The sequence below is a fragment of the Dendroctonus ponderosae genome, unplaced genomic scaffold, assembly GCF_020466585.1.
Source record: "Dendroctonus ponderosae isolate FM_Combo_2020 unplaced genomic scaffold, Dpon_F_20191213v2 Dpon_F_20191213_10, whole genome shotgun sequence".
In the NCBI taxonomy this organism is placed as follows: Eukaryota; Metazoa; Arthropoda; class Insecta; order Coleoptera; family Curculionidae; genus Dendroctonus; species Dendroctonus ponderosae.
Genome location: NW_026017111.1, coordinates 4,333,625 through 4,358,816, shown reverse-complemented (window position 1 = coordinate 4,358,816; position 25,192 = coordinate 4,333,625). Strand labels below are relative to the sequence as shown.

Below are 25,192 nucleotides of genomic sequence, written 5' to 3'. Positions count from 1 at the left end.
GCTCAGTTCCGTCCTTGGTTGCTGGATGCACTTTTGGTACAGTCCTGGGCATTGGCGCTTACTATACCAGTAGAAATCCTGAAAACTACGGACTGCAACTGTTCACCAGCGCCCTTTTAGCAGGGGTGATGGGATTTCGCTTCTATCGATCAGGAAAACTGATGCCAGCCGGGTTGGTCACACTTCTTTCCGTCGGCATGATCGGGCGGATTGCTGTGAGGGCCTTCGCCACCACCCAACCACCCGTTAAATAGGGTCGAGTCTTTGCAGGGGGGTGTAGGGTGTAGGGAATTGTTACGCATCACTTTTTTCAAGTGCATTTCTACCAGATTGTATAGTGGATGAGCCGCCCATGATAAGAAACTTGTTGTGTATTTTAATTAATTTAATTTAAACAAAAATAGTTCTTGCGCAATCATTGTCTAATCTAGGCTCTAAACAGGTTGACGTGGCTACAATAAATTATTTTTTAAGTCTTAAGTAGATTCTTGTCGCGGTTTAATACAGTGGCGCCGAATTGGACAGGAAACAGACACAAATTGGTGCATGTTGGTTCCTAAGTGAGTGAGTGCGTTGGACGGATTGCAAAGAAAAAATTGAAATTAGGATCAGCACTGTTGCACACAAGTAAAATCATTCGTACGGGCGACACGCACAACCGCGTAGATAAATCTAAATTAAATAATCTAAACTCCTCCCACACATCTCCTTAGAGAGTTCGCAAGTCTTAAGCATCTACGTAAAAAATCACAATCACTTTAGTAACTCGTAACGCTGACCACTTGGACTGGACGCTGCTAGCCAGGGCTGTCCTTCCATCTGTTTGTTATTACTCTAAGTCTTGTTTTGGTGCTTCTGGTTGCGTGTTGAGTGTGACTTCAACTAAAACACACACAGATAGAGGGATGAGTTAGGGAACTGGCCGTGTTGAGCCTAATCATTAGAGGAGAACTACTGAGAGAAAATAGCTGGAAGGCTGAGAAATTATGGGAAGTTGATGGCCCCATTGATTCGTCGAGAATGTAGTTGGTGATTGGGTGGCTTCAGAGGCCAGTGAAACCAGTAGAAAAGGGTACAGCGGAAAACGGGGAACGAACGAGCAAAGAGAGAGACTTCGGATGATGATGATGGGCCCCCTCCTCTTACCCTTCAAGTCAAAGAGCGATTGCGGAGGTGACAGTCTTGTTGTTGAACGTGCTACTGTCCCCGAAGTAGCTGGCAGCGTTGTATGACCTCTTCAGGTAGTTGTTGTTAATATTGTCGTTGTACCCGAACCCCAAATTGTACGGACTCTCGGTCGACTTTTTGCCGAAATCCCGGAAATCGTAGGGACTCCTAGTGGTCTGCTTCGGGAAGAAATTGTGCAAATAGGGACTAGCGGTAGCGAGGGACGGTTGGAAATTGCCAAACCAGCCCCACGGGTGTCGCGTCGAAGGAGCGACTGTTGTCGCAGGGGGCTGGATTGGGGAAAGCGGTTCGGGGGGTTCGTCAGAGAACCTGCGTGCATAGTGATTGCAAAAAACATTCGCTGTGAGTGTTTTTTCTACTTACAAGGGTCGGCCCGGGTGGCCGTTCGGCCTCACGTACGAGGGCGCGTTCTGTGAGTAGTCGGGGATGATGTTCTCGTGCTCGGCTACACATCGGCCATTCAAGCAGTACTGGCAAAAACGCTTTTTAAAACCGCAAAAACGACTTCTCATTGCAAAATATTACCTGCCCGTCTCCGCACGTCGAACCTTCGGCCGCAGGCCGATAAGCTACACAGTAGCCACTACCGGAGTCGAAGCAAAACAGCTGGGCGCACACCCTTTCGTCCTTCTGCTCAATAAAAACCAAATAAGTAAACAGAATTAGTAGCCAAATGGCAAGAAACCCACAAAGCAGGCGCTGGTGCCCCGGTCTCTGCGGCACTGGGCGTCCAAAGTCAGCAGCTTGCCTGGGAGCACTCGAGGCAGGCTCTCGTCTTCATGGGGCGCGTTGTATAGACAAGTGGCAGTGTCCCCACTAAAATTTTAACCATGTCAGTTTGAAACGCACCTCGTAAAAGATTTGGACTTCTTGCTAGCCCGATATACGAGGGGCAATGCGATTGTATAATGTAAGCAATTGAACTCACTTTAAGAAATGATGGAAGCTGGCAACGCTGCACGACGACCATCTGAAGCCTCTCTCAGTGTGCCTCAGATCGGACATGATGAATCCGTCGGCCCATTGACACTTTTCGGCACCAGGCCCCCCCAAATAAGAGGGTGGGGGACTGCCGTCATGCACGGCGCCCAACCTGCAACACAAATGAGTCGAAAGGGCGGCAAACAAATGAAGGCGGCGTCCGACTTACAGATGACCGACTTCATGGGCGGCCACAATGATGCCGCTGAAGCCACCCGTATCCTCAATGATGGCCACCGAGTTGACTTTCTCCAGGCGCTTGTTGACCACGCAGGCGCCGCCCACATAGGCGAATCCTAAAAGTTTGTCAAGCTCGCTAAAGATTTGAGAGGTTTAGAAAAAGCCTCCACCCTGAAAGTACCGTCCCGTTACCACCACCACCAGCTGGCTGGAAACAAACCTGGAGTGTTAGTAGCGCATAGTTTTCACCTCAAGAGGTGGGAGACAAGTGAAGTCAAATGTTTTTTTTATTGGTGAAATATGCAGGAGCGGGTTCATATACAAAAGAAACAGTATCACTTTGTTTATGAACTATTTTATACCCGTCTTTTTCCTCATACAAAAGCGTCCGTCGATCCTTTGTACATCACGACCCATTCTATCGTTGTTTATGAACACGCTCCAAGTCAAGGAAATCATTTACTTCACATGTCAAGAGACGCTGAAAATACAGTCCAAAAATTATCAAATATGTAGCTAAGTGCGCACCCTCCAATCAAATGCAGATCCAACACCACAGCTTGGTAGCTTTTAGTTCCAACACCACATCGGTCCAGTGAAAAATAGTCTTTAGAGAAGTGGAGTGATCAAAGGGCGAGAAATCTTGGGGCTGAGTTGCAATGGTCGATGCTTTACAAAGAAATTATGGTGGGAGGTGAAACTAAAGACAACAGAGAAATGGGGATGTTGATTTACAATCAGGCTGGTAAAACTACAAGTGCAGATTAAAACAACTGAAGTGTTGGGGCCCTTACAAGTAGAAGGGATTGAGGATTGCGAGGAGACCTACAAATAGAACTACTGGGGCGGTGAAGATGATTGAACTGCGTGAGGTGCGAACGAGTCAAGTGATCGGAAAACAGACTCTTGCATTATCAGAGAGCGGCTGCGCTTTCTGCTTAAAATGGCTAAAACTGTTAGAAAGTCAATTGGTTGCCGCCTAAATCAGCCACCATCGACCTTCTAACTTGTTGGAAGCTAGTCTACCGCCCGCCGCTCCCGATAGCTCCAGGATACATTGAGAAGAAAGTGAGCGTGCGAATACAAAGAAAGACAAATAAACGTCTGACGATGGTTTTGGTTTCTGAATTGTACCTGCAGTACCGCGATTGCACTTGTCATTGGGGAACGCTCGCCTGCACATGTCTAGTCTGCAAAAGGGAAAATTGTCGATCAGTGCAACGGCTCAAAACACTCCAATCCAAGGAGAAGGGGGGACACTGTCAACTTATTTGACGGTTAACTTAGTTAGTAGCCACCCATCCCGCGCCAGCCGCTTTCGAGTTAAATAGGTAACAAAATAAAGTAAAAAATACATGAGACACCAAATTACCGGCTGTTCCCTTCGTACAGCGACCGCCCTTGCGTCTTCTGCACATATCGTACCTAAATAGAAAACATGACAGTGTTACCAGACGGTTTCTGACACCACCGATCGATAGTCCGTCGCTAAGAGGCATGATTGGACAGAGACATTGAGCACCTATTGGGAGGAGTGAGTGTCTTACTTTGTGATTGCCACTGCGATGTCGTAGACTGGGAGGCGTCGCTCTCTAAACAGATACTTTCCCATGTCAGTCAGCGCCGCTGCTGAGTCGATCGCATCACGACCCACCCGGTTTCTTTCCAAATAAGGCGTGGCGTCTCGACCCTGAAAAGTTTCATTTTTATGTTAACCGTCTGATTCAGAAACTAAGTTTACGCGAGTTTCTTATTCAGATTTCCCCGCTAAAACCCAGAAAAAATGGCCGCTGAAGCAGTGGTGGACTTCTTCAATGTCCACAATCGGCCCTACTCTTTGAGCGACATCCAGGAAGGCTTGAAGAGCAAATTTCCCAAGACCAACGTTCAAAAAGCAGTTAATTGTCTGCTGGAACAGGGCCGTATCAAGGAGAAAGTCTATGGAAAACAGAAAGTAACCCAGTCCAAAGCCACTGAAGTTTGGTCTTTACTCCCTCAATCGACTGTAGGTGTATTTTCCGGCCCAAAACAGCAAACAGTCGCCGCAAGATCTCAACGACGAAATCCGCACGCTCGATCGTCAGATCAACGAGATTAACACCAAAGTTGAGGCAAAAGAGGGCGCAATCAAGGCCATCCAGGCCCAGTACTCGGAACGGCAGGGAAGGTTGACTTTGGCTGAAGCCTGCGGTAAAAAAATGAAGCTGGATGCTGAGCTGCGCACCACGAAAGATGCCCTGGAGGCATTTGACGGCGTCGCCCTGGTGGAATCAAAGGTAAGCTGCGCAAGTTTAACAGAGAACACTATAGGGAAGGCGAAGGGCAGGTGAAGGAACAGGTCCAAAAGGAGTACGAGCGGATGCTGGGGATTTACCGGAAGCGGAAGCGCATGTGTCTGGATATGCTGGACACTATCCTGGAAAGCTACCCGAAGAAAAAAGCCAATCTATACGAGGAGGTGGGAATAGAGACCGATGAAGACGCCGGATTCAATTTAGTACTGTAATCAACTAATCTAAGAATATCTATTGATTTATCGAATATAAGCCGATGAGAATAAAAGTTGTCTAGTACTACTCACTACCACTCACCCTGCTTATGATGATTCCAGCAATCGACACCCTGATCTTGGGCCCTTTGAGCAGCTTGTAGCGCAGATCCACCCCGTTCCAGAACGAGATAAAGTAGCGCTTGATCTGCAAGTTGTCTCCACCATGCAGCCGATATCCGTCATAGTCCACAATCACCAAAATCTCCGGGTAGATCGTGTAGGGGGCGTCCCGTTTGCTGCGCTTTTGTTGGGTGCTGCGCCGGTATCGATTGCCCAGGTGGTCGGGTTCCATCAGAGCTGGAAAGACGGCGATTAGCCGAACTACATTACTGATATGCAAGCTGGGTTCTCACCATAGTCGCTCATCGAGTCCTCTTGGTTTTCTTTGCGTCTGAAGACGATGTGATGGTGAGCGGTCGCACCGCTGGAACCGTCCTCCGCCCGAGCAATTGGTAGACCTGATTGCAAATTTAGAGGTTTGCTGTTATTTATGTAAATATCCTTCAATAACGATTTTTGAACACCCACAGAAATACCATCGGGTTGGTCGCAGTCATAATCAAATAAGTTTACCTACAATTATCGAGTTTTGAAACATAGTTTTCGCCCACCTGTGTCGATGGCGACTTCAGCACTCAGCGCACCATCGTCGTCTAAAAAGCCTTCATCATCAGTGGCGGACACTTTGCGCGCTGTCCCAACAACGGGCCGGAGCCGTGTGGGAACTGGACGAATCACCAGATGGGAACCAATGGAACCTTCCTGAAAATCAACGAAGTCGGTCATGTGGGAAATTGAAAGGGTTCCGAAATGAACATGAGAAAGCCAAGGATAGCAATTTAAATATTGCGAACCAACGGACCGCGTCAATGTAACAGTTGCTATTACGATAAGATTTCACTATTAGGCAAAAAGAGTTTGTCGGCGGGGCCGTTTACATTTTTCGCGGTTGGTTCTCGTAATTGATTCCAATTAATTATGGTTTTGCGACCGAAAACACAAAAAAAGAAACTGCTGGTGGTCCGATATATATACATTTTTTAATGCATCACTTTACGAATTTTACATTTCTGTCAAATGTGACAGCTGACTAATAGGTTGACAATGTTCTACGGCCCGCAAAAATGATTCCGCAATTTCCCTATACTAAAAGGAACCATTCAATCGGTACCCTTGACCACAATGTCCCAATCGGCACACAATGAATGCATTTCGGTGTCGGAAAAAATGCGTGCAACATGCGAAGCGTTCCACAATCTGAGGCAATCATCGGGTTCGCAGTTACATCACTTACACTGGTTGTAATTGTTTGGCAATTAGTGGAGGACGACCTTAACGTGTACAGTCGACCAGTTGGAAAATCGTGGCATGGCAGGGTTAAGGCCTGTGCTCGAAAGGTCGCATTAGAGCCCGCTTAGGCAGCCAGCTATTCAATAGAATGTCAGTCAATTGCCCAAAAACCGTCAAACGACATTTCATTCGGGATTATTAATTATGCGGCCTGCGCTCGAAATTAATCAACGTTATGCAACTAAATGCCTTTCTTTTTCAGCTTGCCCATTGATTTTGTCTGACTGTGTCAAATTGTTTACATTTAGTGGATTAATTGGCGTTTTTGCTCGCTCGGTATGACGGTTTTCAGCTGAAAAACCTTGCAGAACACGCAAATGAAAGGCCTACGAAAACCTGCACCCGCTCGTAAAAAGCCACCGAACCGAAACCGAGCAGATGCATATAAATCCAACTTAACTCGTTTCCGCATTAAGTATTTCTGCTTCAAGTAATTACGGCTCAACGACTGCAGTCTGCAAGCGAATTGCTAAATGACCAACTGAATCTACAAACTCCTCAATCTCCTGAACTGGAACGACTGAAAGAAAAAGGTGACACGGACTATATATCAGATTCAAATAGACAGCGTTGTCACGCGCAGCCTCTAAATGACCAACTTCGCCAAACTTTCAAAACAAGTTAGGAAGCGCCTTTAACTCATAAAATCCCTGGCCAGCCGGGCAATAAAAATTCCGGTTTCCATCAGAGTGTTTTTCGCATTTATGACCGGCTGACTCAGCCACCATACAAATATTTGCATTTTAGAGTATTCCCAAGTCCCAACAATCGTCTACTCGGAAAAATTGCGTTCGTTCACTTCCCAGAGCCCAGTCTGTGTAAATATTTTTATCGTTCACCCGATTCATAAAACTTCTAGTCAAATAAACATGTTTTGGCCCGTTGATTGCGGCCAATTAGCGCCAATAAAACGCAAACGTGCGACTTATTGGCGGCTGTTGAGGTGTGGATTTGCGTCAGCAGGATTTCAGGAAAAAAAGTCAGACTTACCACTACAATATCCGAGCCCTCTTTGCGCATCAGAATGGCCGCTTGATTGTGCTCGTCCTGGTATAATTCGCCTATGTCGTCATTTGCCTGTAATAGAAAAGTCTTTTATCAGAAATCTAACGAGATAAACCTTCGAAAATTACAAAACGGAAAGGGCGCGGCAACGTCGCCCTTTTCACATAGGCTGTTTGATGTAGTGGAATCAGTAAAATTCAATCATAATCAACCCAATTCAATTAACGCAAACATTACTAAATGCTGCCAATAGAAATTGCCATCAGCCTTTCCCATCTCCATTAGGTCGTCTGTTGCTAATTACTCTTAAAACGATGCCAATTATTACCTACAGCAAACGGCTGCAAAATCCATCCTGCTTATTGCAAAACGTCATTAAACAATGATATTCAATAACCGATATGTCTGTTGTTATGCGATAAGGATCGCAAATTCCAAATTTTATTATAGAAAGTAACGAGAATTAGGAAACCGAATTCGTGACCGGGCTGGGATATATGTGTCCGAAGCCGGAATTCATTTGTTGCAATTACCAACGGTGTCAATCTCCGCCACTGGCGTTTTTTCGCCCATTCGAAACACAGAAAAAACGACAATCAAATGCAAGCCAAAAAAAAACAACCGAAAACGTCGCCTCGACTACAATTCCGGTTACTGTTACCATTTTTTTCTTTCGTGTTTATGTTTTGTGTAGTTTTTTTTGCCGAATCCGATTCGTAGGTCCGGCTTTTGACAAAAGAACCACGCCCCATTAGGTAAATTCACACGAGCCAACAACGGATATTCGGCACACTGTTTGCTTAAGACTTGATTTCATGCATGAAAAAAACAAGGAAACCAGACTTGACTTAACTCGCATAAAACTTCGCGTTTAAAATGCTTGAAGTCTTCATTAGGAAATATTCAGTTCAATTCACAAGTTCAGGACGTTTCCATTGATGCGTTGGGGGCGGTTCCGCAATTAGGCCTACTATGCCACTACATTTCCGGGAATTTTAGCTAGAAAAACCCACCGGACCTCTCGAAATATACCATGTGATCTTGGGCCTAAATTCAATCAGCTGGGATTTTTCGGGATGATCACAAAATCGCCGATTCGGACAAATAGTGGGAGGCATATTAGTTTAACAAACCAAAGGTCACAAGCCCATTGATCGCAGAGAAGATGCCATTAGAACCGAAAAAATGTGAAACGCCGCAAATGTCAATGGGTCAATTGCCACACATGAGATTAAAATAGTGAAGATGAAAAGCACGCAGTTAAGTAACCGAATGTTTATTAAAACCAAATTGCTCATGATTTATTATCGATAATGGCTTGGCAAAGACTTGGAAATGTCGAAAAGGAAGAAGCTTTTTACGCCAGCAGATTGTGGATTCTTCGACACACTTTGTTGCAATTTGGTGCGTACGTTCAGCAGAAGAACAGCTTGAAAACTGATCAGCGGACAGTCTTTTGTTGTTCGGCCCAACTTCCGCAAAAATCTTCTGCATCGCCTTAATGTGTTTAAGCGGCTAAAACCAGGTCAACCCATCAAATCGCATATAAGAGCAGCGGTAATAATCAGCTGCTGCTAATGATGATGATGATGCCACTTTCACTCTTGATGACCGTTCGCTTCGTCACGACACACCGTACTAGCTTCATGACGTCATTTTTCCTCTTTGAAGAAAATCTTTGGACTCCTTCAGCAACTGTGAAGAAAGTGCCCAAGGATTTAACGGCTATTCCGAATAAATCTCAGTTACTGCCGTTACTCTAATACATTATTTATAACCAGTAAAACTAATTGCGCACACAAGGAAGGAAATCTGCCTGAATGCAATTAGAGATAGGTATTATTAAATCTCATTTCCGTTTCAGTGCTTGGAATCGAAGTGCGCCAATCCGGTTTTCGCTCACTTTCACACCAACAAACTTCATCAAATGAAATCAACTCCCAATGGAAATTTAATGGTGCGGCAGTGTATTGCGATCAATCAATACGTCCATCTCTATCCAACTCATGGGCCAGACGGGTGTCACTCTCTAATCTAACGGCGCGGCATATACACTGCTCAACAAACCAATTAACTCGGTAAATAATCAACGTTTGAAAAGCAAACTTCAAATCCTCAACAGAGGCAGGAAAATGATCCGGTTGCGACAACCGATTTGCCTGGTTCAGGGTTAACATCGCCCATTTGAAACCGGGAAATTTTGCGGTCGCTCCACCAATTACAAGAGAAAGAAGTGGATCACGCAACCGTTGCCGTTACATAAGCGCAAACAAAAGAACCCCCACTCAGGCAAATAGCGGTGACATGCCTCATTGGGCAGCGCTTTACATTTTACATGACTGGATTGATTTTGCCCAAAAAAAAACTTTATCAAAAGCCTTTTCATATGGGCCCCAGTTTAACTAAATCCGGCAAATGACATTCGTTGTGCCGGGAAGGCGGACTCCAGCTAAAGTAGGCGGGCATTAAGACGAATTGAGAGTCGGAATCGCATTCATGGCCCACTTATTTATCTCCCTGCTGGGAAATAAAGCATCAACTCTTTCTCTTTCAAACGGCAATTCTACTTATTTATTAATGTAATGGTATTAAGTAACGCGATGCATCAGTGAAAGAAGAAAGTTGGGCGCTTGGCTCGTTTCCATTATAACAAACACGTGAAATGTGTGAATGTATTACGACACATGTTTTCAGCGAGTCACGCGTGAACGGCCATTTGGGGAAGAATTATTTTCGTTTAATTCCCACGAAAACAATACAAAAAGAAACAGATATTTTGCAATATCCATGTCGGAATGTATGTAGGTGATTTTTTATCAGTTAACCAGTCATCCCAAATAATTCAGAGCCACTCCATCCCTGCACCCTGCCGACAGGCAACCGAACATACCTTAGCGCTGTTAAGGCCCGCACAGTAATGGGAGGGGCTTAAAGTCCAGGACCGGCATCGCCCCAAGGAGTTGACTTCCTTGAAGTAGCGCACCAATTTCAAATCAATTCAAATATCTTGGGAAGATTTCCCAACTGAATTTGCCCATTCGCGTGCACAAAAAAACAACGCCAACAAAGAAAAAACCTGCCGGAAATCAGGCGATTAATTAATGAAAGACTCCCCGACAAGACCCATTGCGTAAGTTAATGTATTTTCGGTGTTAATCGCCCATCCATTGTTTGCCTGCGCTGCGGCTGGGATGTGATACTCTCAACCATCCTGGTCGGTTAATTGAAAACCAAACAGTGGTGGCGTAAACAAGGCATTCTCGCACAGGGCCATGCGAAACCAGTTTTTCCGTAACAGGTAGCAGCAGGAACTGGCCGACAGGAAAAAAATCGCGATTTTCGACCTTTAAAAAATGCATCAATGTGGAGCAGGAAGTGGACAGGAATGCGCACTTTTGTTCACATCCTGATTGAAAGGCGTCCGAAAACCCAATTAGCTTTGACGAAATACAAAAAGCGTTTTACTGGCTACTTACCCAGTGCCGATTTTTACACGGTTGGTTGAAGGCTATCGAAAAAAAACCTTTGTTTACCGAAAACCGGCTGATTTATTGGCGTTTTCAACCAGCAAATGTCGGGGCTGGAGATAAAAGTTATGCCAAAATGTTTTGTAATAAACTAAATTCGAATCATTTGCTTTTCGATAAATCACACAAAAGTTTGCGGTTTTAGCTATAGTTGCAACATGCCAGTTCATTTAATGACCAGTGTATTACGTTTCGTGTTTATGCCGACATCCGTATCTACCGACTTTTGCAGTTATCATTCATAGCCGAAATAGCTCAGTTGGGAGAGCGTTAGACTGAAGATCTAAAGGTCCCTGGTTCGATCCCTGGTTTCGGCAAACTTTTTTCGTTTATTTTGTGAATATTCTATTGCAACTTGAATAGTATTCAAATCGAAAATACAAAACTGGTTCAATTTTGCAAACAGCGGAAATACCATCTAAAAATAATCCGTTGACTCTCAATCTCACGACCTGAAGATTAATCACCTTCAATTGTTGCATCAAATGATGAGCACCCGATGAATAGAAAGCGAAAAACTCCGGCTAAATGTTAATCTCCACATCAACTGTTGTACCGGGTCTTACATAATGGTGAGCAAATGCTTTAAGGGCGTGCGAAGAAGGTAATTTTCCTAGGCTGTGTTGAGTTACGCTTTTGAGCTTTCGCTCTTGCAGTTAATAAGTTTTAACTCATTGGTTAATGAGTGAATTTTCCTAATTATATTTTGTAAACTGTTGCTCTCTGGTCGTTTTTCCAAGATAATCTTAATTACTTGCGGTGAAAAAATGAATAAAATTATTTGGTTTTTGTGCCAAAATCGGAGCTGTAACGGGTTTTCAAAAGTTTCCTGCAAACCGATGAATGTGGCGAATTTTGTAGCAAAATTAATTTTGTAATTTTTGGCTAAAACGACCCCATTATTGTCAGAAAAGAAGAAGATTTTTTTTATAAAATGTCAAATTCCTACAAAGCTATAAGTACATGTTGTAATTTTTCGGGTAAAATACATCCGGATTGTCAGTATTTTTCAGTAAAACTCTACAAAATGGAGCGTTTTTGAGTAGAACCCAAAGCAAAAAATCAGTCAAAACTGAAAAAGCAATTTTTTTTAACAAACTACAGTTTTCAGAGAAATGGAAGTGACGAGTTTACCCAATAAATGTCCCAATAAAAAGTCATCAACATTTTCCCAGCAACGGAACCGAGTTGAGTTGAGTTAGCCTAGATTCTCCAATACACGGTTTTTCGTTGAAATGACAAAAACCGTCCACAATCGTGCTTACCTCTGGATGTTCCACATACTCGACTCCATGCTGCGCAGTGGCGTTCGGCTCCACAGTGAACACCTTCAGCTTGCCCTTCTGGAACAGCCCTTCAGTGGGCAGCAGACTGAGGTTGAAGGGTTGGCCAAACGCCTGAAGCCGCAAGTTTTTCGCTGCATCTTTTGCTGGCGAATCAAGCGTGCTGGTAACGTTCCAGGGCTTCGGGCGTTTAACCAAAGGGTCCTTATCCTGGTCCAGGGAGTTGCCGCCTTTGGGGGGCGGCGCATCTATGCTGCGTTTCCGCACATGGTGAATGGGAACGATTTCGTAGTCGGGCACTGAAATTCAGAAAAAAAAAGTGATTAAGACATTGTTGCGCCTACAATTCAGCGCAAATCTCTCAATTATCATGCACATGCTAACAGCAGTTATTGTTTTGATGGGGCAACATGTTGGGGCCACGAAATTCAACAATATTCGCAAATAATTCGGCTGGTAAATTGGGGGCTAGTCGGTTAATCGGCCAACTCGATGTGAGGCACGTTTCCATTTGTCTTACGCAAAAACGCTGGCTATTTCCGAAGAAGCATCAAGTGCAGAATAAAGCGTTCCAATCTAATGTCAATGCCAAGGTACCGTTTCTTTACTATTCCCAGTAAATTGCAGTTATGCAATCTATCGATAATGTGTGGTGGGTGGCCAATTACCGAAGACAACTATCCCATTTGGCGCTTGATTGCAAAACGTTCTTCTGCACTTTTCAAAGTTATTTTCGGTTGGCATTCCCTGTCCTCATGGTTCGTTTGAGCAGTGTATTCGGCAATCGGCCTGAAACGCATCAGATCGCGCCGCAGGCCATCCTCGTTTAAAACCACTGACTGAAAGGGGATCGACATAGGGGGCGAACACTGTAGTGAATGTTTTGGCTATACACTGCCCAAAATTGCACAGATGAAGTTAAATTATTGACCGTCTTTAAAACGCTAAAGCAATATTTAAAAATACAAATGCGGACGAGATAAATTATGAATTTTAATGGCCACCGCACTAATCCAGCCACGCCGCAGTTCGCGTGAGCGATTTACCTTTTGCCTGCACTTAAATGTACCGTTAAACGTCACTGATTTCTTCGATTTATCGCCGACCTTCGATCGGGGTGCTTATTTTCCTGGCCTTGCCGATTTCAAGCTCGGTGCCGATCGAATCCGGACTTTCCCAGTGGCATTTTTTGAGGGAGCATAAAACCAATTTTTCCGACAACAATTTGCCCCACCCATGGACGCGAACTAGTTATGCAACCCGCTACGACCTACCACTGAAACAATAACTTTGCAGCAAAATGCAAATAATCGTGGGACTGCCGAATGACACACGCTCTTAATTATTGTTTTATCTGGTAACTTGCTATTGTGTTTGTTGCCCGCTTTACCGGCAAAATTCATGTGAGGCGACCACGCCCTAAACTTGTGCAATTGCCATTTGAATGCTAAACCGTTTAATGCAACAATGCTGCTTTGCTTTTAACAAATTGAGACAGTTGAAGTTTTCAGGAGTGTATCTTTTCTTATGTGCATCTCTTTCGCACCAACGACTGGTGCATCTCTATCCTTTCGGGCTGTTTAGCTTGGAACACGCTGCTCGAAAATTGAACGCGATTTCGCTCATTAAAACTACAAGGGCAATAGATGAAAAACACAATGCGTTATTATCGAAATATGCACAAGGATATTGACCCAGTTCGCATGATTATTGACCATATCACGATTGACACGGCGTTTCAATTGGCAATGCGTACGTTTTCAGCGTATTTGGTGGTCATTTTTTAGCTGCCAATGTCATATTTTGTAACCGATGAAACACGTGAATATAGTGGGGTGACACGGTTTTCCTTTTCGGGCAATGCAGTTTTCGTTATGTCAATCGAGAGACGAAACATACAACTAAAACTGTTTGAACGAACGTTTGAACAGTTCGTCACTGACCAAAACCCGTAGTTTTCAGCGTAGATTTCAATGAGTGATTCGAACATTGTCCAAACCTACGTCTCCTTATTGGGCAACGCTCCGCCATTATGCAGAACAAGAGCAAATCGGTCATAAATATGTGGCTTTGCATGGGCAACGGAACGTGAAAGCGCGCCACCACACCAAACAGCGTCTCGTAATATTTGACATTTGAGTGGAGCGCATCTCTCCCAAATATGCGCACCAAACTGACATTTGTAGAGATTAGACTGTGCGTGGTTTTGCTCCGGTAATTACCCAACGCATTAACCATCTTCAAGCCGATCTCCGTTGCACTCGCATTATGCAACACACACAACACGTTTCGCCATTGGAGACCAGGAAAAAATGCCCGTGAGAACTTGGCTAGCAAAATCCTGTTTCCAATCCAATCGGCTTTGAGGATTTCGTACAAATCGGCGGTACGGTCTGTGAACAATTGCCAAATCGAATATTTCAATATGACTGACACCGATTATGGCTTGTAAACGGTTTTGTAAACCAATCGCGCTAAACAGCCGAACGCCAAATAATAATAAAACCCAATTAGGAGGCGTAGAGTTTTGCAAAACCGTAGGAAGTGACCTAAAAAGCGTCGAATGTTCGATTGCGAGCCTTGAAGATTTTCGGCAAATTTAAGAAAAAATTCGTTGAAAACCACTTCAATTTTTCCGCAGCTTATTTGCGTTAGAGCAAGCGGCCGCGTAGCATCAATCGCTCTCGCTCCCACTAGGGCAACCCCGCATGCAACCCTCTCAACCAACTAAAGTCTTGTGATCTATTATACACTGCTCAACAGTTTAAATTATCTCATTTACGCGCGTTGGCAAATAGGAAATGGTGACAATTAGCGCGTGTTGGCCTATTTCAACAAGGAAACACACCCGATTTATAGAAAATTGGGCAACAAATGGCGAATGCAATGAGTGACAAATGGCGAAAACCCCTACTAATGAGACAAAGCTAATAGCGTTTCGATTGTGCTATTGGGCAGAACGTTTCTGTTCCAGTTTAGTTTTCGATTTAATTGCATTATGCGCGGCGATTATTTCGCGTTTTATTACGGAATCGAAATGGCGCAAAAAACACGATAACTTTTACGCCATGTTAACAGACAATAGTACAACACTCGTAAATAAACACACAGTTTTTACATAATCTTTGAACAACAAACACGACTTGAGTTAGTTGAAAACTTACCCAAGTGCTGGCTATCCACGTGAAATGTGTGCCGTAGCTCGTCCAATGTCATGTGTTTGTGAATCTGAAACAATGAAAACAAAGTAAATAACAAAAAAAACTGCACTGCCAACACTTTCACTCTCTAACCGGCTTTAAGAGGAAAAGCTGGCAGTTTTTTCCATTGGGAAAAACGACGGTTGGTGTTAGGATTTGGCAAGCAGCCGGACTGATGAAAAAAATAAAAACAATAATTGTCTTTCGAGTTTCTAATCCGTGTGTTTTATGCCGATTACCACACTGCAAATTTCTCATTAAAACACCCTTTTTCTGCCAACTATTGGCAACATTTATTAGTGCTATGGCAAATCGCAATGCAGGACTACAAGTTTTTATTCAAGTCTATGCACAGTTGCAATTACCACAGGCACAACTTTTATTAATTAACAGCCCAGCAAGGCCACCACGGTCCTGTAGCCTTTCACCCTGGAGTGCAGGCAACCGAAAATACACCCCGTTCGTACTACATATGGCCTGGTTCCACGCTGGACAGGACCGGACTTGCCTTCAATCGATAACTCAAACAAACATTAATTGTGCATTGTGCATTAGCATGACAATCGATATTTCTGCCAGGACAAAAACCGTTATTGTATAATTAACAAATTAGCCAGCCAACATGTATTACGTTACATTGTTATTGAATAGAGTGACTAATAAATGCCGGAAAATGAATGGATGGGTGTTACTTTGGCTAGGTTCCACCTTAGATGACATTATTAGTAAATATTTTCTCGAATTAAAAAAACCGGCTTCTGGTTGCCGGTATTCCTTTTGTAGTCAGTGTATTATACGGTCAGATGCACTGGAGAGAGAAGGATATCACTTAGTGTGAGGTGCAGTTAGTACAAAAATGCATTTGAAATGCCGAATAAAGAGGCATTGGCCTGCGGAAAAAGCTCAATTACTTTTTGGTGCTGAGAAAATGCAGTTCCTTCTTAAAGTAATCCACAGCAAATTTTCCAGCAGCATCTTCATCAGCCATCGATATTGGGTAAAACATGTCAGGGCTACCAACCACGCATTTACTCAATTTTTCAACGGCCACAAATTGCCGACATCCGCACTTAAAAATTTAATGGCTTCATATTGACCTCTAATCGCACAAATAGTTGAAGATTAGCGTCTTCATCAATAATCGATGAATCACGAGAGAAAAATCGCTCTTCTGCCCCACCAAGCAGGTAGCTGCAGCGTTTTGTTCGCATGCAATCATGCAAATCACTGTCTGATGCATCAACAAACAACTGCAGCTCTCAACAATGTTACTAATGGATCTTGGGCTGCGTTATTTGGCCGATCAATCTTCAAATACACTTAAAACATCGAGGGGTCAGTAGTCGCGGTGCAATTTTTTCTGTCTGCAAATCTTCAATGGGGCAGGCAGAATTAACCAGTCATCGAGAATAATTAAGGACCACTCCACCCCTGCGCTCTGCCGATAGGCAACCGAGCATGCCTGAACGCTATTTGGGTCGGTCCGATTGTAGCAGGGGCGCAAAAAGTCAGGACCGGCTTTGCCCAAAAACTAGAATTCCTTGAAGTGTCGCACCATTTTAAACAAACATTCCGATACAGAACTATTAGCGACTTATCGATGTCAAGTAAGGCTGGTTAACCGTCTTCGTACGTCCATCCATCATGGGATTACAGCGCCACTTTATCGCACATTAATACATAATAAATTACATATTAATAAATCAGGCATTATTTCCCGCAAAAATGCTAATAGTGGAATTAAATACCTTCAGCATGCTCAAGGACTTCATTAATTAGCGACCAGAACTCGTTTGATCGGTTTCACAACAGTCACCACAACAGTGCCACGTTGGTTTTTTTCGTCTTCAGGACAAATTCGCAATTTTGCAACAAATCAGCCCTGATTTCCCATTGGTCGACTACCCTACCAGCGAACGATTTGAAGGCTAGAATGTCGTAGAAACTGTATCAGCAACGCCCAATCAATGTCGATTTCCTGTCCCATTATGTCAACAAATCGGCCATTAAACGCAATAAATAATAAGGGGAAAATGTCGCCGAAGAATTTCTCCTTAACAGTCTTGACAGGTTGGAATCGATGGGGCGGCCGAGAATGAGGAACTGTGCAACTCCATAAATCTAATCGAGCAATGCGTGAAATATCTTAATATTTCAAAAACAATTACGAAAAAACAATGATTAATTGCTTCCTAGATTGGTTGCCGAACGTCAATTAATCAGAAACCTAATCGATGAGATAAATAATAACGTGATTTTTTCTGCGTTAAAGTTGAAACAGTCGCCCGCCCGCTGCTGGGAACAGTTGGTGGCCGATTTGCCCCGAAAAAAGAGTGCATCCATTGCAGCATTCAAAGACCTTGTTAGAGTAAAGGATGTAAAACAGGAAATGATGGTATTTGCCTTGACACTAGCCAGCACCATCTTCACGCGATGATTTTTACCCACACAAAGCTACAAGGAAGGAAGTTGTTAAGATAAAAACCGCGAAAAATCCATGCGTATTTGAATAGCGCACCTGCCCTAGGGCAAGTGCAACCCTGGGCAAGCGGTTGACGCTATGCGCAGAAAATTCGCAAGTCTCACACAGGACCGGCATGGACAAAAGTTTTGCAGAAAATCGCCAGCTCATTGTTGATATTGCCAAACACATGTGAGTTGGGATCCAAATAAAAACTAATTAATTACACGGCATAAAATAGCGATTTTAATTCTAATAGAGTGGCTGGTTTTTTGCTGTGGGTTAAACTGTCGATGAACGGGCATTAAAGTGGAAAATTTAACAAAGAATTATCGAACAACAATGGCAAAAACTACAAAAAATTGAAGGGCACAGCCCGAAAGTGATCGCCTACCTTGAGCGTTGATTGAAATGTTGCCAACACAAAAAAAACCACTAGACCCCCAACAAATCACGTTGGACAATTCCCACTAAAAACTCAATTATCAACAATAATCTGGTCAATAGCACCGATGGATGACACTAATAACCTCATTAACAACACCGCTTTCGATTGCTGCTAATTTGTTTAACATTGAGGAGGCATTATTACTAGATGTTTTACAGTCGGTAAAACGCAAATTACTGGCCATTGTTTCAATGAGCTCGTATTATGCAGAGAGAAAAACCGGCAATTAACGCCGATTGTTCATGAGTCTTAATCACAGAACCTCAAATTCTTTCACTTACCTCGAAAGCCGCACAGTTGTTGACCAGGAAAACAGCAGCCATGACAGTAATCCTAAGCGCCATGTTGAGTCCTGGAAAAGGAAAAAAGCCTGTCAAGTCAGTCGGTAGAAAACCAAATAAAGTCGATGATTTCTTGCCAGCGTTACGTCATACGTTAATTGCCCAGTCAGACAATAATCATCAGGAAAAATCATTCAAACCACGTAAAATCATTCAGCTGCTTAAACCCGATTGTTTCCGCAATTTAATCTTCACACACGTGGATTGATCGCATTAATGGAACAACCCCCGTAGGAGGTCTCCATGGCAACCAATTTACCTCGCGAGTGGCAAATTCCCATGCGAACACCTGCCTATTACATAATAAAATGGCGAAAACAGGCCAAAAACCGTTAATTCCTAATGATAATCCGGACCGGGTCCAGTCCGAGTGACGGTTTTATAACCTCCCAGTTTTCGGCCATAAAACAAGACAAATGGGAGTCCGCAAATCTTGGATCGCCTTGACTGCTATTTTTACGAGATTTGCCTAATCGATTAGGTGTTATATCCGCTTAAAGCCATGTGTTTGAATAAATCGTTGACAACAGCCAGTGGCGACTCGTCCTTGCTTGAATAGCGGCAGCCAGAGATTGAGTTTTTTTCTATAAAGTCTAGTGTGGATGGCCCCTCGTAACATCAGTGGTTCATGAGTGGTGTCTGCTGCAGTGGACGGGAGTGAGAGGCCAATAGCAGTAACCATGGCAACCCGGCGATCCTTGTCACACTAGACCGACATACGGGGGGCTTTCGCAAAGTTTCCTACTGTTCACCGTCGAAGAAAACGACGAAGTAAAAACCACTTTGTTTAATACGCAATCCACTATCAATACAGTGGCAGAAAAAGTGCAATAGCATACCATAATCCACCCATTGAGCGGATTTTTATCTTCATAACGGTACCGTTATGGTAGGCTGGTGGACAAGGAACTTCGAGTACGTAGTAAAAAATCGAAAAGCTTTCATACGTTTTTTTCCTCTGGTGTTATTATGTAGTTGCAATGGCCGCTTACGTAATGACATTAGGGCGGTGTGGGCACCATTAGGCATCGCTAAACCAGCTAGTAGCTGTCTATTCTAAGGCGACTGTGCATATTAATCAGGATTGTTTATTAACTGTTGTTCCATTGTTATTTGCCGATATGTTTACAGTTAGATTTGATCGGCCCTCGCCCATTGGCCAGAACTTGAGCGTTCAAGTCGCTCAGTCGATTCGAAAAAAAAACTGTAAATTCAGCCTGTTTGGATCTTACGTAAATAATAAATGATGACATTAAGGTTATAAATTTGCTAGTTTATTGTCTCAGAAATGCTAATTAGTATTCCAGCTGACCACCGGTCTGATTTGCATATGGTTATCTTCAAAATTTAAGCGAAAATCCCAAATGCTAATCATTCCCCCCATTCAATCCAATTAACCAGAATTCTTAAGCGTCAATCAGCCAATAGTAAACAATGTGCAAACAGTGGCGTTTTAGTCAAAAGTGTCATAAAAAACTGTCAATCCCTAATGGCTGACAGATATGAAACGAAACCTATGTGAAGGTTATGTGACATAATGTTCTACCAATTAGCTTATCAACCAATCAAAACAGGGAGTGTAAACTAGTGTGTTGCCCCAACAGTGGCGAATCGAAAAAAAACAACAACAATCAACAATGGAAAACACTTATCAGCCGCCCGTGTTGAACCGAGAGCAAAGTATACGGGGGCCAGTGGCAAACTTGTGCAATAGAAGAATTATTGCCGAATGATTACAATTAGGATCGCGTCGATTCCCCAATGTCTGGGTTGCCGTTTTGCCCAATGGCTGGTGGCAAAATATGATTTTTTCCGCCGATTGCCAAACGACGAGCAAAAAGTTACACAAAACACGGTAAATCGATCTTTTTTCGCTTGTGATTCATTGGATTTCGATCGCTTGGTTGCCACATTCTTACCATATTGCTGTCGATCTTTCGTCAAACCGAACAAAAGCAAAAGTCGGGAAAAATCGCAATTGTTTGACGAGAAACAATAGCGGTATGTATTCCTATTCCTGCGGCCGTTTCCACTCGAGATCATTCAACTTTGTCCCAAACGCGCCCGGTATAGTGGCGGTTTCCCGGGGCAACCACTGTTTGCACCAATCAATGGCGGGGTGGATTCGCTACAGGGAGCGCTCGTAAATTTCCGGGGTATGAGTTGGTTTTGGGCAACTGTTTAAAAAAAGATCTAGCGAGTAATGGTCGTATCAAACCATAATTAAATAATATACTGAATCAAATCCATCGGTTATGTAAATCGTGCCCGAACATACAACAGAAACGACTCGCGGACGCGAGAAAGTTGTTACTCGATTATTATGCAACTCGGTTGGTTCGAGCGATTTTTAATGTAGGTTCTGCTCTCCCACAACTAGCCCATATTGCTAAACTGTTTATAAACCCGAACTGATCAAAATCGATTTAATTTCTTAACTTTTGCACGTTCCGCCCAATTTAACCGAGATGGCACTAATTCAATGACCCAGACAGTGCTGGATGGGACCGTTTTTTCGCTCCCAAACCAACGCCAACTGAACTCTCCTAATACCTCATTTGACCTTAAACGACAATTATTCGAATCAACAGCGAATAAATGGTTGGAAAGTTATTCAACTCATGCATGCTTCGGCTACTTTTACTTTCAGCTCGGTGTCGACATAGGAAAATGAACAATAAAATGGAGATAAACGGAAAATTGCAGCAAACAGCCCTGGTAAACTAGATGTGAGTGGGTGGCTACCATGGCAACCAGTATGACGCAAGTGCAATAGCACTTACCGGGTGGCGTCAAGTAGTAAATTGCAAATAATGAAAATGCGCTTAATAGCAAAGAAACGCGATTGGGTCCAGAAAAGAGCCGATTAAGCCGAAAAACGTGATCGAACAAACGGAAGTGCATGACAAGGCTGGAATTATTAAAGCCAGAGTGTAATCAGCATGACAAAAGCTGTTACATGAGCAAAGTTACATTTCAAGAAAACCATAAATAACACGCAAATGCACTCATTTGTTTCCAACAGTGTCACAATCATTGTCAAATTACTGGTTGGGGTTTGTTTGGATTAGTTTGCCTGCATTTAGTCTCTTTTGAGTTTGTTTCGGTTTATTCAGGATCCAAGAAAATATCTGCCTTCAAACAAAGTATGTTTTCTTGGACAAATAAAATTTGCAAAAAATCGCCAAGTGTTTTGGGCCACCATAGTGACTTTGCTAGTCGAATTTGTGAGTTTCCTAGAGATCAACTACGGTGATTTTTGCAAAAGATTCATCTGCGCCAACTTGCAAAGTTTTCGCATAGTTTCATGAGAAACGGCAACAATTACCGGTTTGGGTTACCTAGTTGAAGGCACTTAGCACGCAAATAATGCACCAGAACTTAATCGAAGGCTGAACCAATCGAATCTCATTTGCTTATCGACAACTTAATAACACGATTGTCTTCTCCAATTGAACCCACTCTGATTTGGCATTTTCAGTTTCGATTGGCCTGAGCAGGACGGTTTCCATGGAAACTGAATAAACCATCAAATCTGGAGTTGATGATTCAATATCTGTAAACAATTCAAGAACAAATGGCTGCGACATTTCAATTAAACGAGTACAAAGTGGACAATGGCTCGAACAGGCCGAGAGAACGGTCGCTAAATGAAAATCAAACACCTGTATGAATTATTTATCAAGAAAACTGGTTTTCGGAATTAGCTAAAAGCTGATTGTGAGCCGGTGGCCGAAAATTGTTAAGTTCTCGGAAACGACGGCTCTTCGAGATGAGTTCAGTTGCCCCGATGTCGAGTTTGAAGCAATCAGGCGATCACAGTGGCCTGGTAGAAATTGACCAACCCCTGTAGCTCGGAGGGGTGGTCTGGCAAGCGACACCTAGAGCGCCAATTGGCCCCAGCGGCCAGTTTCCATGGAAACGGGGAAGACAACCAACATTGCCAAAGTGTTGCAAATCACCAATCGACCTCCGATTAGCGGGATTGCGGGTACTTTCAACTTGCAATTTCCGTTTAATAGCCAAGTTTACACCAGTTAGATAATGCCGAGGCAGTTATAATAATTAAAGCAATTAAAATGTGAAATATGTGCACACGGTAAAACACAATACTCTAGTTTCGGTTCAGTTCCTTTCACTGTACCTTGGGGGAGTTTTTGCGGGCTTTTTACTTTAAGGAAAATCGCACCTTTGACAAGAAACTGATGTGATTTTTTGCGGCACAATTAGTCAGTTAAATATCGCAAAAATATGGGGAAGCAATGAATTAAACTGATGTAAATCTTACCAATGGCAGCGCCCGTCCTTCTAGAGCAGCGCAATAAATCCGCAGAGAAAAACCAGTCCGAATGGGTAAAGCGAAGAAAATAATTGAGCACCAACCACTATCAGCAACAGCGAGTCAACGACACGCTTCGAGTTAAAAATTGTCGAAAAAATGTCATTATTCGGTACAAAACGCGCGAAATTGTTTCTTCGGTGCTCCCGTGTGTGTCTGTGCGTTTGTATGCTACCGAAGGAGAAGTGAAAGAGCGAAAATCGACCTCTGACCGTGTGTCCAGGTCCGATCCCGAGCTGATACTGACAAAAAGCGCAACTTTGCGCCCGAATAAAACTGTCGAAAATCGCGCCGTCAACTTTGACGAAAACAACGAAGAAAAAAAACACGAACGTCACCCGTCATACAAAAAAACAATTGGCGCGCGCCGGCTCTGCGCTCAGCCAACTCTGCGCTCGCGGATCGGGCGTATTGTCCTCGGCCACCGGCCGCAGAGAGGGAAAGTTCTTGGGGAATGGGGGAACGTCGACCAATAAGGAACTTTCCAAAAGAAAAAATCAACCAGTTCAACCATCAAACCGCCGCTGTCTATCACAAAGAATTATCTAGTGTTCAGTGCCAAAACTCCCAACTATCCCTAAATTGTTCACGCAGAACTTCCAGCTAATCCTCCAATGACAATCTTTCCAAAAACAAAATAATTGTCACTCCAGTCAAGTTGAGTTTATTCCACAGTGTTGCCGTCCAGTTGACCTAATCGAGCCGAAACAATCGCAAGCAATTTGTTCGGTTTTGCGCCGCCTTTCCCTACCTCTTCCAGTTGGCACAAACTTGCGATTTGAAAGAAGTGAAAGGAAAATGTTACTTGGACTGGCCGCCGTTCCTTTGGTTACGTATTGCGGGCGCCATAGCGGCAACGTTGCGGCATTTCGGTGATTTACCGATTCCCGGAAAGCCGTTAACTGCGGCAACCCTGTGGCCGGTAGTACTGAATTTTGGCAATGAGATTGGGCAGGGGGCGTCTTAGGTCGGGAGCGTTTTATTCGCGAATTCAAGTGTCCAAACGCTACTTGGTGGCTACAAGTATAACTAGTAATTTGACACTTGGTGTTTACATCTGATTGGGTTTTGTTTTGTTCTAATCAACTTTTGCAAGCCTTTTATTTTTGTTTTTTGCATTCAATTCATTCATTTATTTACATTAATTTTTGTTACAATTGCAGCTCTCCAACTACATAGACACGTCTGGCAAGTCTCAACTGTCACTCGCCAATGAGTAATTTGACGTCCCGCAGCGCCTCTATCGGTAGTTGAACACGCGAATTAAGCGGTGTTGTGTGCACAAAAATCACGTTCTACGAGAAATTGGATGAGGCAAAAACTGCGACGAAAAACTGAAAATTGTGCCAATTAGTAAAAAAATCGAGCGTTTCCCTTTAACCAACCGCCAAAATTTGCAGAACAAGCGCACAAAAATCGCGGTTTAAGGAGACTTAACAGACAGTTTTCTCTATTAAACGCTGGGAAGAACCAGTTTGATCTGTACTGGTTTTGCTGTAATGAATATTGAAAAATTGCGTACGAAAACGCAAAACCCCTGAAAACCGAACGCAATAACTAATTCACAAAATGTCAACCAGTTTGCTGTTCTGTTTCAATTAACTTTAGGCAGTTTTTTGACTCCGATATAATTAGGAAGGCAAATCCAAACCGCCCAAGGCATCCGCAAGCACTGATATCGAAAAAAACTTTAAATCAAGTACCTCTCCAGAATCAAATCAACCAGACACGAAACGATTGATCTTGCAAATTAATGCAAATGACAAAAACCCATTTTGGATGGCTGGCAATTATGTAACCATCAAGAGCCGTAGCGTTGATGGGTGTCGTACATCAAAGCGGATTTACGGTATTCATTATGGGGCCGAAACCTCGACGGATTTATGAAAATTAAACACACGTGAATGATTAAAACATGCTTAAAACGTTCAGTTCCCGGTGAGTTTTGCAAAATTCATGAACCCAGTCAACACATTTAAATAGACCAGAACCTACAGGGCGTAGCAAAGTCATTAGCGTTTCGTCAGTCGATACTGGAAACCTTTGCAGATCGTCTACTTCAGTGGCACGCCCTGTAGAACTCGAAGTCTATTCTTATAAATTTCTTTGAATTGTCCTAATCCCGTTTATCTAACCGAAATCAACATGTGGGCAATTAGCATAAGAGATTAATGACTTAATGGACACCATGGGGGGGTAAACAAGACCAACATGGAAAGAGTTAAGCCGCTCAAACCAAGCGGAATAATCAGAATGCAAATGCTTAAAGATCGCGAACGTTTTAGGCACATTTGAAAAGCTTTGAGGAATCGTTCTAACATCTTATGCTGCATTCATC

At 43.3% G+C, this 25,192-nt stretch overlaps 2 protein-coding genes and 1 non-coding gene across 7 annotated transcripts in view; 2 read left to right on the top strand and 1 right to left on the bottom strand.

Annotated features, from left to right (window-relative positions):
- LOC109545655 (transmembrane protein 14C) overlaps positions 1 to 4,911 on the top strand; it is a 43,357-nt gene extending 38,446 nt beyond the window's left edge. For 2 of the 3 annotated variants that reach the window (XM_019916466.2, XM_048662321.1), the window contains 3 exons: positions 4,108 to 4,303; positions 4,359 to 4,625; positions 4,676 to 4,911. In XM_019916466.2, the coding sequence (XP_019772025.2) occupies positions 4,133 to 4,303; positions 4,359 to 4,625; positions 4,676 to 4,855 (618 nt within the window). In that variant the 5' untranslated portion in view covers positions 4,108 to 4,132 and the 3' untranslated portion in view covers positions 4,856 to 4,911. Of the gene's footprint in view, positions 477 to 4,107; positions 4,304 to 4,358; positions 4,626 to 4,675 lie in introns of those variants that run through there. The other variant, XM_048662323.1, reaches the window with a different exon arrangement.
- LOC109545623 (A disintegrin and metalloproteinase with thrombospondin motifs 16) lies at positions 371 to 23,265 on the bottom strand. 3 transcript variants are annotated; one of them, XM_048662318.1, is made up of 17 exons: positions 22,804 to 23,265; positions 18,456 to 18,526; positions 15,230 to 15,293; positions 12,048 to 12,364; positions 7,241 to 7,327; positions 5,512 to 5,662; positions 5,254 to 5,358; positions 4,941 to 5,197; positions 3,897 to 4,039; positions 3,722 to 3,774; positions 2,339 to 2,465; positions 2,117 to 2,281; positions 1,878 to 2,004; positions 1,714 to 1,818; positions 1,552 to 1,658; positions 1,147 to 1,497; positions 371 to 882 (listed from the first exon to the last, which is right to left on the bottom strand). In XM_048662318.1, the coding sequence occupies exons 2-16, from the start codon at positions 18,516 to 18,518 to the stop codon at positions 1,155 to 1,157; spliced, it is 2,214 nt and encodes a 737-aa protein (XP_048518275.1). In that variant the 5' UTR covers positions 18,519 to 18,526; positions 22,804 to 23,265; the 3' UTR covers positions 371 to 882; positions 1,147 to 1,154. The 3 variants fall into 3 exon arrangements, with proteins under 3 accessions (XP_048518275.1, XP_019771971.2, XP_048518276.1); XM_019916412.2 differs by lacking the exon at positions 3,722 to 3,774 and adding an exon at positions 3,484 to 3,539; XM_048662319.1 differs by lacking the exons at positions 1,147 to 1,497; positions 3,722 to 3,774 and adding an exon at positions 3,484 to 3,539 and having other exon boundaries at positions 22,804 to 23,264.
- On the top strand, positions 11,027 to 11,099 carry Trnaf-gaa. Its single transcript has one exon. It is a non-coding gene; the product is annotated as a tRNA-Phe (tRNA).
- Positions 23,266 to 25,192: the final 1,927 nt, after the last annotated feature.